The sequence below is a fragment of the Cydia amplana genome, chromosome 1, assembly GCF_948474715.1.
Source record: "Cydia amplana chromosome 1, ilCydAmpl1.1, whole genome shotgun sequence".
NCBI classification, from domain to species: domain Eukaryota; kingdom Metazoa; phylum Arthropoda; class Insecta; order Lepidoptera; family Tortricidae; genus Cydia; species Cydia amplana.
The window spans coordinates 1,372,675-1,386,287 of record NC_086069.1 but is presented as its reverse complement, the minus strand read 5'-3'; the positions used below and the strand labels follow the sequence as shown (position 1 = coordinate 1,386,287).

Genomic DNA, 13,613 nt, shown 5'->3' with positions numbered 1-13,613 from the left:
CGTCTTACGCTGTCTCGAGTTTAACATTTTTTCCTCACCTCAAAAAGTGCACAGCGCCGCTAAAGAAGTTTTCACTTCAATAAAATCGATCGGTTTTATACTTTATTAAAATATTATACAGTCGTCCTGAAATTTAAAAGTGAAATGTAGCTATGTTGTCCACCACAAAAACCAACACAATAAATCAAAAAATCAAAAATGACCATGAAAGCTAAATCGACACCTGTCTTAAAGTCAAACATTCAATAAAATATCAATCTACATTCAATGCATATCAATGCAGGTCAATGACCTTTACACCAAACTAAACGACCGTTCATTGAAAACCCACCCTTTTGTTACATAGCTTAAGATTTATTTTAACCGCAAATGTAAGATTGCTATAAGAAACCAACTAAAATTCAATGGCATTCTAAAAGTACCAAAAATCACCTTTATCATCTAGATATTACGAGTGAATTCAAGCGCAAAGTTATCTTTGTGATGTCCGGTAACATCTGCCAAGACAGCTGCCGAAGATTAGAATCAAACCCCTTCGGTTTCCTGTCTTTGTCTGACATATGGGGTGTGATAGGGAGGGGCGCGGGTGTTCAAATCACGGTCAAAGTCAGACGTTTGGACAGGAAGCTGGGCGAAGATTTAAGGGTGGTTTTTAACTGACTTCAAAAAAAGCAAGTTATCAATTCGACCGTATTTTTTTAAATAATGACAGAAGCAGTGAAGGATTTTCGCCAGTTAATCCATTAGAATGTCCTCCTAGCTTGATTACTAGCTTACCTATAGGACCTAGGTAATATATGCCTATCAAAAGTGAGTGGTTATTATATACCGGAATTCCGGAATTAATACCGTTATTGAATATGACCAGCAAAATTCTTTTTTAAGGTAAAATCGGTTAAATAGGCAATGGAAATTGTCTGTTGTTAATATTTTGTTACACATAAGTATACAATTCATTAACATAATCTATGCATTCTCTGTAATAACAGGATAATATTAATTAACATAGGTAGATCTATTAAACTAAATAGGTATTCGCAACAATCGCCGTTTCCGTCGCATTTTAAAATACATATGTATGTTAGTCTGTAAGGTATTTGTAATATGGGCCTTGTTGCCTGAATTAAACTTCTAAATAAATAAAATAAAATAAAAATCTAATAAATATTGGTCCGATATTCCGGAGTTCCGGTATTCAGGCCCTACCAGAGAATTCTGAGCGAAGTCTATTACTCAGCATCTCGGACTCGAAAGCACACTTTGCTTCGCCTCTGAGAATTGGTAGAAGGAATAATACAGTCAACAGCAGAAGTTCCTAAGCGGGCGAGGTGTGCATAATTCGCTTGACGCGCTCTTAATCTTACCAATAAAGTCGCATTCAAGATCATTTTGAGCACCTCACCCGCTTAGCAACTATTGCTGCTGAGTGTACAACCACCACTATGTCTTACAAGCAGTTGAAAGACTACTACAATCACTTGGAAGGGAGCTAAGCACGCCTACTCGCATTTCAATTAGCCAAGTAATTGTAGGCGGTAAATTCGGCACGCAACACGCCTACAAATGCAGTTAGTTGACCATTTATCCTACAAAAAAAGGTAATTAGACTGATATCCCGAGTCCCTGAAGACCAACCTGCACGGCAGCTATTTGTTAACCTTGGGGTGATGACTGTACCTTCGCTCTTTATATTTGAGATAGGCAAATATGTAAGTAATAACCCCGATGAGTTTCCTATAAGCAGGACCTACCTACTCAGCGAGAAGAAAACCTGCACTGTCGGTACCCATGCATAGACTTCAGAAATCAGGGAAGTCTTTAAGGGTAATAGGTGCCAAAATTTATAATAAACTACCTGAGGTAATCAAAAAATCGAGTACTGAACACTGCTTCATACGTAAACTCAAAACGTTCTGCACATCAAAAGCATACTACTCGGTGGAAGAATTCCTGGATGAATGATTAAATATGTCGAAACCATAAAATAAATTTATATAATATAAGCTAAGCTATCTTATAATAATTGTAAATAATGTTTGAGGCTGACGATGTACAATGAATACAAATAAATATATTCTGTTCTATTCTATTATTATGTTAGATCACGTGTAAAGTAGGTACCTATTGGTTTGTATTTGTCCGCAGATTTTAGACTTGGACCAAGCTAATTCTGCACAAAGTTTGCAGTTACAGAGTGTGGCGTGCCATCATAAACAATTCTGAAAATATGGAGTTTATGGTTTCTCGGTTACTCCCACTGCTTGTGAAGACATAATCTGTGATCAAGTTCGCTCTGCATGGCATTTGCAATGACAAATAAGTATGGAAATTTCATCATGTCAAATTTCGATATAAATATGAGGTTTATAATGACACTCCCTCACTTTTATTTCTGTTCCAGTCGGTGCAAAGTTAGCTCGGAGTACCTACCTATATAAAAATATTTCCTCTAAAACCATTATACTTAGTTCGTTTTTTTAGCAATAGAAAAAAGGTGAACAATCTTAACATGTATTTTCATTGAAAAAATCTTTTTAAAAATTAGTAACTATTGCTTTTGAAAGCAAAATATTGTAAATGATCGTATATGATTTATACATAATTGTCACATATTTGCCGTGACTTAATTTTCAAAAATGTTTTTCAATAAAAAGACAGGTCAAGATCGCTTAGTCTTTTTCTAATGCTAAAAAAACGAACGTAAGACCAACAAGCACCGAAATAGTTAATAAAAATTATCTTTTATCGCCAATAATTGCGGTTCATGAAAAAAACTACGGCTTACACACAGTATCGCGCCATATTTGCCGTCACACCAAATTCAATAGACTATTAACTGAATTACTTACCCAATATAGTTTTAACGCGCCCAAGCCATCAGACGTGGCAAAAAACCTTGCCTCTGTCGCCTGACCCACTAGGCGACTTGCCGCCAAACAGTAGGTAACCGCCAAGCAAATATAGACCCTACGTATGTGGAAATACAGCAGGCCGGATATAGGTCAGTGGTACTTACACCGTGTGATGATAGGGTAGGAAGGAATAGAGTTTGTTTGTTTTACGACTTTTTAATAGAGGAAATGCATAGGAAATGTGACTTTGTGGTTTGTGGAAGAATATTATGTTTTTTTTTAAGTTACAGGCTGTCTATCTCATGAAAATATTCCTTAGGGACCTATATTTTAAACACGTCTAATAAAAAAATACATTACTTATTTGGCTGTAAATAACAGAAACAAACACGAATTAAACTTGTTGATTTTTTATAAAATTATAAAAAAAGTTCAAATGGAATGGTGTAATGAAATCAATTTGTTAGGAAACCACAAGGGAAAGGGGTTAACTTTCAATTTCATCCCTAAATTAATTAACGAATCTAACACATGTTAATATTTTGTCTGTTACTTTGTCACGCTTTCTCCGAGGAATAAGCATTAGTCACCATCTTAACCCTTTGCCACCTGTTAGAATTAAAAAAATAAACGTCAGTTGTTTCCCGCCCGACCAAAGAGATTTGTTTTATTTCTTTTTAATTGTTAATTTGAATGATTGCGGATGCCGCTGTTGTATTTTTAAAGGGTTTTGATTTTAGTGGCCAGCTTCGGATCGGAAGTAACATGTGTCTCTGGTCCGCCGTCAAATTTTATAGTCATTATTGTTAATTTTATTCTACGCTGTCAAGGCTTGTATTTTTTAGCTAGCGTATAATATGTAGTACGGCTTGCACCTTAGTTTTATTTGTAAAATACTCCAGATAAAGTTATTTCCTGATTCGCTATTCTGTATCATAATTTGATGAGTTCGGTATTCGCATCACATTATACATGGAAATGGAATGGAATTCAATTATTATTATCTAGTGCTCAGAATAGTTTACCATATTGGATCCAGTTAGAGTATTACGTACAGTACTTTATATTGTATTGTATGATTCTAATTTAACAATTTGTTAACTATGGGTTTCAACAGGTTTTGGCTATAGTCTTGATGGCGCGCATCTCACGCACGATTTTCACTTCATCTCAACGCATACAGAACTGTACATAATGAAATTAATGAAAGACATTATATAAAGAGTATGGGTTAATGACACGAGCTCAAAGCGAGTTTCATAAAAACATCACACGAGTAAACAGACATAAACTAACTGTTATAGTACTGCGTATTATATTTAAACTGTGGCACATTTATCTTTCAGATTACTTAATTATAACCTGATCATTTCGCTACGATCAATCATGACTGTCTTATTACAACTGAATAAGATTTACATTGCAATAGCCTGCTAAATAATCTTGCCTATTAAACGGTTTGTCTATCAGAATAGCATAATAGCGTGACGTTGTTTTGAAAGTCTAAACTACGTAGGTAATGATACAGTAAGAAGTATAAGATGATTAATCAAATTTAAATTACATTATATAAAATTGTGTCTATTTAAACAATAATATCATATCATTTTAAAGCTTTCTTAGAAGCTATAAGTGTTGATTATATTAGATCTGATCTTTTATTTATGTTATGGTAATTAAAACTGTATTTACAGATTTGATACAAGTGTCGTTTAACTGTGACCTGTGACGAGTTGAAATAAAACCTATGTACTTTTTAGTACTTTTAAGTTATGTTTTGGATACGTACTCGTATATATTACAAAGTTGAGATTGGTTATTTCAAAATATGTAATTTTACGAGAGAAGTCTGTTTGACACGACTAAACTAAAAAAGTGTAAAAAAACGGTAGTTTATAAACAAATGATAAACTACAATCACAACTCCCTCGCCTCATACAATAGGCAATCGGCTCACATTCAATTCAAATAAAGAATGCGGTTACGCAAAGATGCGTTCGAAAACAGCGCCTTTTTTCAGCCCTTTCTGTTCTCTCCATTCATATCTTCAGCCTCGCAAACTAATCTGAAATTTAAAGGGGCGCCACTGTCGAAGGTAAAAATAAGATTAGTTCGAGATTGCATTGGTTCCATTTTTCGCCACCGGTTAAGATAACTTTGTGAGCTTCTTCAACAATGCGATAAGTTGTATGCAAATGCTATTTAGATTGTTGGAATACGCACTTTTTGTGGCTACTGGCCGAGTGATGTGAGTTGGAGTGACGCATCTGTCATTTCTGATATTAAAACGGTCGTCTACATTCGAAAGGAACGGAACAATAATGACTAGGTTTTTTATCGTGTCGTCTTTTTTGTGCTAAGACGTGGTGAGTTTTAATTAAAGAGATGATGCAGAAAACTACTGTTTTCGAAAGCTTTTGCTTGCTTAAGAAGTCGATACTTGCGTATGAATATTTTTTTATAGGTACGATGTTATTATTTTAATAGTGTTGCTTCGTACATTCTCAATACTGCCACAACTAGTATCAGCGTATGTGTTTAATAATCCACTGATACTGTAAAAAATAACATTATAAAATTATAAAACGGTAACTAAGTAGAGTCAAACCAAGATAAGTCTGCAACGATTTTTATAGCACACGCAGTTCGAGTGTTATTTTAAACTGAACTTATGACGTATAAAAAATAACACTTGCATTGCGTGTGCTATCAAAATCGTTGCAGACTTGTCTTGGTCTAACTATATAAATAAGCCTAGAGGCCTACCTATTAACTGAGGCGGTTTTTTGAGAAGTTATTATGGTTGGTAAAGCCTTGCTTGCATTGTGATAAAAAATAGTTAGGATGTAACATAACTATTTATAACCATAACATGCCATAACCAATGCAAAGAACCTTTCTTGGCGATCACTATTGCTCACTAAAAATCGTCAAATTATGAACTCCATAAATAATTATTGCACGCTGCGTTGATAATGTCGGATGAGGCGAACATGTTTTTAGTTCCTCTCGTCTCGTCTTGAATTTTCATGAGTGCAATATTTATCGTGTTGACGCCATTAAGCCGAGGCGGTGGCTGGCTTTGCGCCCTTTCCATATTCCCTTTATTTATGTCACAAAAACGATATACCTTTATCGGGTCCGTTGTTTTTTTCAGTTTAATTCTCGAGTTAATGGTAGAGTCAAATGACCGACCGTAAGAAACCGCGGGAATTTCAGCGATGCCCGCGCGCTTTTAAAGACATTTTTTTGGGCGCGCTCGGCCGACGGCGGTTTTTGGTTTTTTGCGCAGACCCAATGAAAACCGTAATGGCATTTTATCGTGCATAAGAGCGGGTGGAATCATTAATTATTTATAATAAGCGCTAGCGTTCGTCGCCATATTTATTTCGCTACCAAAATGACATATTTCGACGGGGATTACTACTTTTGTAGTGTTTTTCCGGCACGTCTGGATGATTATATATGCTTTTAATTTTAGGCTGCAGTTTTTTGCTCTTGCACGTTATTTCGATAAAGATATCTCCAGCACTTGCACATGGCTATCGAAGATATAAATCAACAACATAAATAGGTAACATTGCGGTTTTTGTCATTACAATGCGAGAAAAACTGGTTTATGCCATCATACATGTTTGCAATATTTTTACTTTTTAAACTTCAATTACTCCGAGCGAACGTTGTCGTCTCTAAAAAACACCTTACATTTATTTTTAATTCCATAGCATCTCGCATGTGTTTCCTGCATACAGTACAGCCGTATTTTTAGAAAGAAAACAGGAAATGCTACCGAGGCCGTCCATCAAGAATATAGCGCACATTTTTAAACTATGTATAATATAAGTAGGTTTATTATGATATTATGCTGAGGTTGTGTAAAAATTGGCGCCAATCTCCATAATATGTAGATTGCACATGTTGCGGCTTAAGAATTAGTTTTTGTAAGAGAATATGCATTTAAGGGGAATTTAATTATGTGCATGTTTCATTTTATATTGCATTTCGGCTGTAAAAAGGTGGTTGTGTATGGCATGCCGGTGCCAAAAGAAAAATCCAGTTTCCATCATACATATCCGGTTTGAAAAATCGCACTGAATTACGAGGTTTACAGGTATTGTTAAAAACAGAAATGTATTTTATGCGAATAAGTTTTCTAAGTAAGCAGGTAACTGAATAACCATAATAGAATTCGAATAAAAATTAAATGTGGTATTTCTGACAGTACCTTTCGTATTTGTGTGGTAGTCTAAAATTTTGAGTTCATGAAAATCGTGTTCGTAAAATATTCACAACCATGACTGTAAGAAGCCAAGATAAACGAGTACCTATTTAAATCAAATACGCGCTTTTTGTAATATATATCTAATAGATATATATATTATCTATATGATATTCTGATCTCCCTTTCTAGAAACTTAATAGTAGCTCGTGCTCGTCTTACCTAATTATGTCAGTTATTTTATGTTTTTGCGTTATAAAGGGTATTTTTATACTTACCGACTGTTAATGGGTTGTTTATGCAAAAATAAACTTAAATACGGTGTTGTATGACGTGCCTAAAAAGGCTTCTTCGGCAGCTTATAAGGAAAGTAGGTTGTTGTTCGAAAACCGCAGGGACTTCAATAACTCTCTTGAAGTATATTATCGTTTTAAGTTTTAATGTTAGAATTGTAATACATAGTTTGTATGTCTTCCCTGTAGGTTAAAAGCTATTGAGTAGCTGACGAATCTTTCCAAAGGGGGTAATTGCAGTCTTATTGCACAAATGATCCCTATGGGTCAAAGTGTATCCGCAAGCGCTCCCGAAATTATAAGATAAGATGTTTTTCCTGTAGATACATACACGGTACAAGGCTGTTCCAGACAGTTGGAGGTTGGGAGACGTGCGCAGATCCGAAGCCAACGCAAGCTCTTTAAGAACTATATAGAATATACATCCGTAGTAAAACGTAAAATAAAGCATAATAGTTATTATATTTAATTACACAAACGGGTCTACCGCGATATAATTTCATTGTTTTTACCTTTAATTCCGACGTTTCAGCTGAGTTGCACCAGCTGTGGTCACGGAAAGACTGACGTCCCAACAAATGTCAACGGAGTATTAATAAAACACCACTAAACTACCCGAAAATAGTTTATAAAAATGTTCGGGGTAGACAAAGAAATTGTAGATTTGTAGCTACCCGTCAGAGTTTAATGTTTATTGTCCACGGCACGACACGCAACACTCACAGTATCCGTAGTACCCTGGTTCGAAGATATATACGCTGGTTTCAACATTTGAATCACTGGTCCCCAAGTAGACGATAATTTGTACCCGTCCTCTCGATTGAAATTTTAGGGTGTTTTTTAATTTCAATCGCCTCTCTCACGATTAAAGTTAGGGACTTAATACCTACACCTAAAAGCGTTGTTAAATAAGATTAAGTATTGGGTTTTCAATACATATATTATGTTCAGTTTATTTACTTAGGTAATATTAATAGTAATACAGTTTAGCGAGTAGAATCGAGCCCTGGATTTAAAGCCCCATGGTCAGAGACAGCCCGTAAATTGTTAAACAATAATATTTAGGATATTTACGAGACATAACACATGACTATACACACCGTTACTTTAACATATAAAGATATATTTAACATATATTAAATTATGTATATGTCCCATTCTAAAGCCAGTTTTCATTACTAGATTTCCCAAGACGGCCGGTTTTTGCTGCGTACAATGAGAGCGCAGTTTTTCCGCGTTTTCCACGGTTTTTCCGACCACAGACAACATAGAGTGGCGGGTTTTTGTTTTTGTCGCAGCCGGGACTGGTTTTGATCCTCGACGGGCTGGATTATTGCATTTTTATGGATAAAAACGGTGAGCGATGAGCGAGATAATTTAGGATTATGTGTTTTGTCTATGTTTGTAGCTTCATGATAATGCAATAGAGAGTATCTATGGATATAATAGAGCCTTATTACATAAAGAAAACGTGTGGTTAGCCAGGCCATTATTTTGTTACAAAGATGTTTCGATATTTGAGTAATGTTAAATAAAATATTTCAAAATGAGTTCGTCATTTTGGGATAATTTTGAGTATTGTATAGGTATCTATTTAGGTACCTGTATTTGGATGTTTGTACAGTGAAACCTGGATAAATGCAAAACCTCAATAATTGCAACCAAAGGTCCGGTCCCGGTCCCTTGAGACCAAAAGGCCTCTATAATTGAAATTTTGGAACCTCTATAATTGCAATTTAGATTTAATTGCTTTTCGGAATTTTGCCTCTGTAATTGACCACATTGCAACTAAGACCTCTATAATTGACGCTGTGCCAAAAAAATGCGTTATTTTAGCTCTTCTGATTACCTTTATTATTGAAACAAGTCTTACTTATTACCTCTGTAATTGAAAGAATGTAGACTTGTAGAGAGCAGAAACAATATTTTAATAGCAATGATAATTATATTTTAAATCTTCATCCGGAAGTCAATTTATTTATTGGCTATCTATCACAGAGTGTAGTAGGTGAAATAGTTTTGATTAAATCAAAAACATAGTATGCTTTTTCCATTCCAATTAAACTTTCTTCTACAATTCAAGGGATTTTTTTTTAAACCCAAATGACTATAAGAAAATAAAGTAGTAATTAATGTAGTGTAAAAGTGCAAGTTACATAATATATAGACCAGAAACCCAGAATGTAAGCTTGTAAATCTTCTTTCAATTGTTATTTGCACCTCCATAAAAGCAATTTGTCAGAACGCAACCTCTATTAATAAGAACCTCTATAATTGACACAACGATTCTTTGAACCTCGTTAGTTGACACGACCTGCTTAATTGAAAAACCTGGTTAATTGACAAAAAATTGCCGGTCCCTTGAGATTGCAATTATCCAGGTTTCACTGTATACCTTTTTCTATTGCCCTGCTGCTGAATGATCTAGGAGAGTTTATCGTGTAACTTGACATTAAAGATTCGACTTAGATTGTCATAATTTAGGTACCTAATCGATAAATTACTTATTTTTGTTATTTTAATTTGCGTAGTAATTATTAAAACAAACAACATACTAAACATTTTTGAAATAATAATGAGATGTATATAAACGTATGACAAAATTGACAAACACCAACGATCAAGACTGCTGCATCCACCGTGGAAAGCATTAAGCCCGAGGGGGCACGCAAAAAGCGCGCCAAGACAAAGCGGCAGAAAAACGCAAATTACCGGTGTGCGGCTTCGATTCCCAGCGCCTGACTTTTCGTAGAATACAGTTTTTATCAAGTGGAAAAAGTTATATTTTCTTAATGAGGGGAAGGAATTTTTATTAGCTTAGACGGCGTGTCGTCTACAAACGTGACTACATATGTATACTGTATGTTATAAATATAATGTATCCAAATCCGAATAACCAACGGGTACTTAAGTCCATCTAAGTTAACTTTGCACCGTGTTGAATAGAACAAAGTGTGGGAATGCCATTATAAACTTCATATTTTCATAGAAATTTGGGTGTGGGTTATTAAATTAAAAATAAATAAAATAATCTATAGGCGAAATTCGGGAGCTTTAATCTGACCTACACCAACATCAACAATATTTTTTTTTCTATGGGTATTTTGTAACTTGTTAGCTATAAATTATTCTAAATTGGTACAGTGGACCTCATATTTGTAAATTAATAATATTTTATATGTCAGGGGTTTCTTTTAAGTGGGGTCCCGTAGCATGTCTATCAGGGGTCCGCAGTAGGTCAGTTACCTACTGTAAACATACTTATTAGTAAATCTTGTAGTAAACTTGGCGAGACTTAAGTGTAATGAAACAAATATAATAAAAGTAAATTTTAAAATATAGGTAGGCCATTGATATAGTATAAAGAACTGGATACCCAATCAGCCGCCAAAAATGGCCCCACAAAAGTGATGTCAAAACAGATCATGCATTACTTTTTCGTTTAGTCTTGTTTGAAACGCTCAAATGTGAAGTTGTCAACAATTACGAAATGTGCCGTTAAAATATGTAAAAATAACAATGATAAAACAAGGAAAAAGGATGGAATGTATTTCTTTCGGTTAGTTCTTTGGATAGCATTACATAATTTATGTAATCTAGTGGTAATTTTATGGATTTGAATAAATTAATTTGTTAGTACCAAAGAAGGGATGTTAAGGAACAAAAATCTAATGAGTCGATGTGAGGTCAATATTTTTTTATATTTTTATATGGAATTCATAAGAAATAATATTATGTTTAAATTCAAGATTTCCAAGAAAACCTATGCGACGTGCAAAGTGGACTGCTATTTAATTATAGCAAGAGATAGGGGTGATGCAGTTTTAAACAAGGCAAAACGGCACTTGTGTGTTCGGCCCATTTCCCTGTTTCCGACATATACACCACCAATAAGGGCTTATATCGACTAACTGTAAATGCTAAACCTGTCGGAACACAGTGACAACCACAGGATTTTTTTTATAAAGTATAGGTAGACTTTATAAAAAAAATCCAATCAGTATCTAAATGTCCCCGTGCACCCGCGCTATGAGTAAATGTAGATCTTAAATACACAGTTATTTAATAAGTAGAATTTATTTCAAGGAAATTAGTATTTAAAGACGTATACTTACGAATTAAAAATTAGATTTGTTTGAATTTGAACCACGAATTAATTTTATTTGAGCTCCCGATTAAATTAAATTTGTTTTATTTATTACTTCAATTGGTTTTCCTGTACAGTAATACATATTAAAGTGTACCAAAGTGACTCCATTCGTTCATTATTCTCGTTTGACGTTGTTTGACGTACATACGTTACGTAGTGCCATCGGACTAAATTTTTTAACAGTGTTGGTACTTATGTTTGCAAATTTGACACTTAATGCTTACGACATTAAGCTCTTTTCTGTACGAAACATTTATCTTGACTCAAATTTTACGTAAGCGTTTTTATCATCAATGCAAATGGTGCGAAACGTCATTGGGATCCACATTTCTTGACGTTTTTGTTCTGCTTTGTGTGTCTATTTCTTTTATATTAAGTCAGTGAGGTAGGCAAATAAGGGTTTTTTTTAATTTTACTAAAATATTTTTTGTCGGGGGTCCGAGGACCATACAGACTAGTCTATGGAGGACCATTTTCACAATTTAAACATTTTAAATTGTGACAATGGTCCGTGAATACAAAAAGTTTAAGAAACCCTGATATATATACCTATATGTTTATGTTTGTAATACTACGTAGGTATATATGTACCTAAGTATATATTTTTTTACTAAATATGTATTTTATAGTTTTTAATTACTTTAATTTTTGTAAGGTATTTTATTTGTAACATTTAATTGGTATCCTAAAGTAAAAGCTACCTGTCGCTTAAAAACTAAATAACAAAATCCTCATAAAGTCGTAAAACGCTACGCCGAAACAGCTTTTCAGTAGGTAATTAATTGCAGTTAGTCTCTTTTGTGGAATAATATTTTATATTTAATTTAATCATCAAATAAAAAATAATAAGACCTATAAAAAATGATATTTCAGCTAGGCTTCTGACGGGCAGTTGAATGCCTGAATACAGTCACCATCACCATTTACCATCTAGGTTTTTTGCCAAATTACAAATTCATACCTACTTAAAAACGTACATTCTACAATTTGTAATGCCAGAATGTCGGACATAAATTATCTCGCTACTGAATGCTATTAATAAATTATGAATTATAGTACTGAATGCTATTAATAAATTATGAATTATAGTTTTTAAGTTGCATGTGACTTACTGGTTCCATTCACGTTGCGACCTATGATCTTATTGGACCCGTTCGCCGCGGGGGCGGCGCTCCGTCCCGCTTCCTCGCCCGGACTCTCCATCTCCCTCTCGCTCACACACATCAACTAAAGCCAAATTCAAAAACACTAAAAAAATAAATTACATAATCTAAAACTGGCAGAAAATACTGCCACTGAATTTTTTTTATTGTTTATGGTTCAAAATTAATGTTTTTAATTTAAATTTCGTTCATTCGCGATCTGTTCAAATTGGATTTGACAGTTCGAAAGCGCGTTTTGGCGCGTATTTCGGCGGGCTACAAGTTAGTAGTCGTGGCCGAGTGACGCGCGCGCCGCGACTGACATTTGGAGCCCTATGCAGCTGCCCCGCCCAGCACCCCACGGCACCCCCCCACGTGGCTGACGCTTTCCTTGCCCTAGCGTTTACATAAAAAACGTACTTGTGTGTGTGCTTTATGTGAAAGGGTTAAGTTTCGGTTGAAATCTGTCTTGTTATTGATCGTTTAAAGTTGAGATGTGATATTGAATATAATAGTAGAAGCGTTTTTAAGTATTTAGGTAACCTCGCTCTACCTTCATGTATTTTGTGCATGGGTATGAAAAAGTTAATCGAAACTTTATGATTGTAAAATAGGTAATAAATAAAAATCGTAATGGAAAAATATTATTTTATTCCTAACCAAAGGATTAGACTACGTATTAAATCAGATAACTTTAATACGGTTTCATATACTTTTATTTATTTCAATTATTAATTCGATTATTGATTCATATAGTTAATGACTTAATGAAGTAATTAAAATTAACCTAACAAAGACTGAATTCGCACATAAATCATATTATTTACAGTAATTAAATCACCAATCAGCAATGATAACTATATATTTATGGGGTTCAATAAAACTCTAATTTTGTATAATAGTATCATAATTTTTTTTAGGTCCGTAATCCATAATCCATAAGTGACTTCAAAAAAT

At 34.3% G+C, this 13,613-nt stretch overlaps 1 protein-coding gene across 1 annotated transcript in view; it reads right to left on the bottom strand.

Moving 5' to 3' along the window:
• The window catches only part of LOC134652492 (NGFI-A-binding protein homolog), a 37,646-nt gene extending 24,494 nt beyond the window's left edge, over positions 1-13,152 (bottom strand). The window contains exon 1 of the mRNA XM_063507689.1: positions 12,627-13,152. Within this exon, the coding sequence (XP_063363759.1) occupies positions 12,627-12,738 (112 nt within the window). The 5' untranslated portion in view covers positions 12,739-13,152. The remainder of the gene's footprint in view (positions 1-12,626) is intronic.
• Between the last annotated feature and the right edge of the window lie 461 nt (positions 13,153-13,613).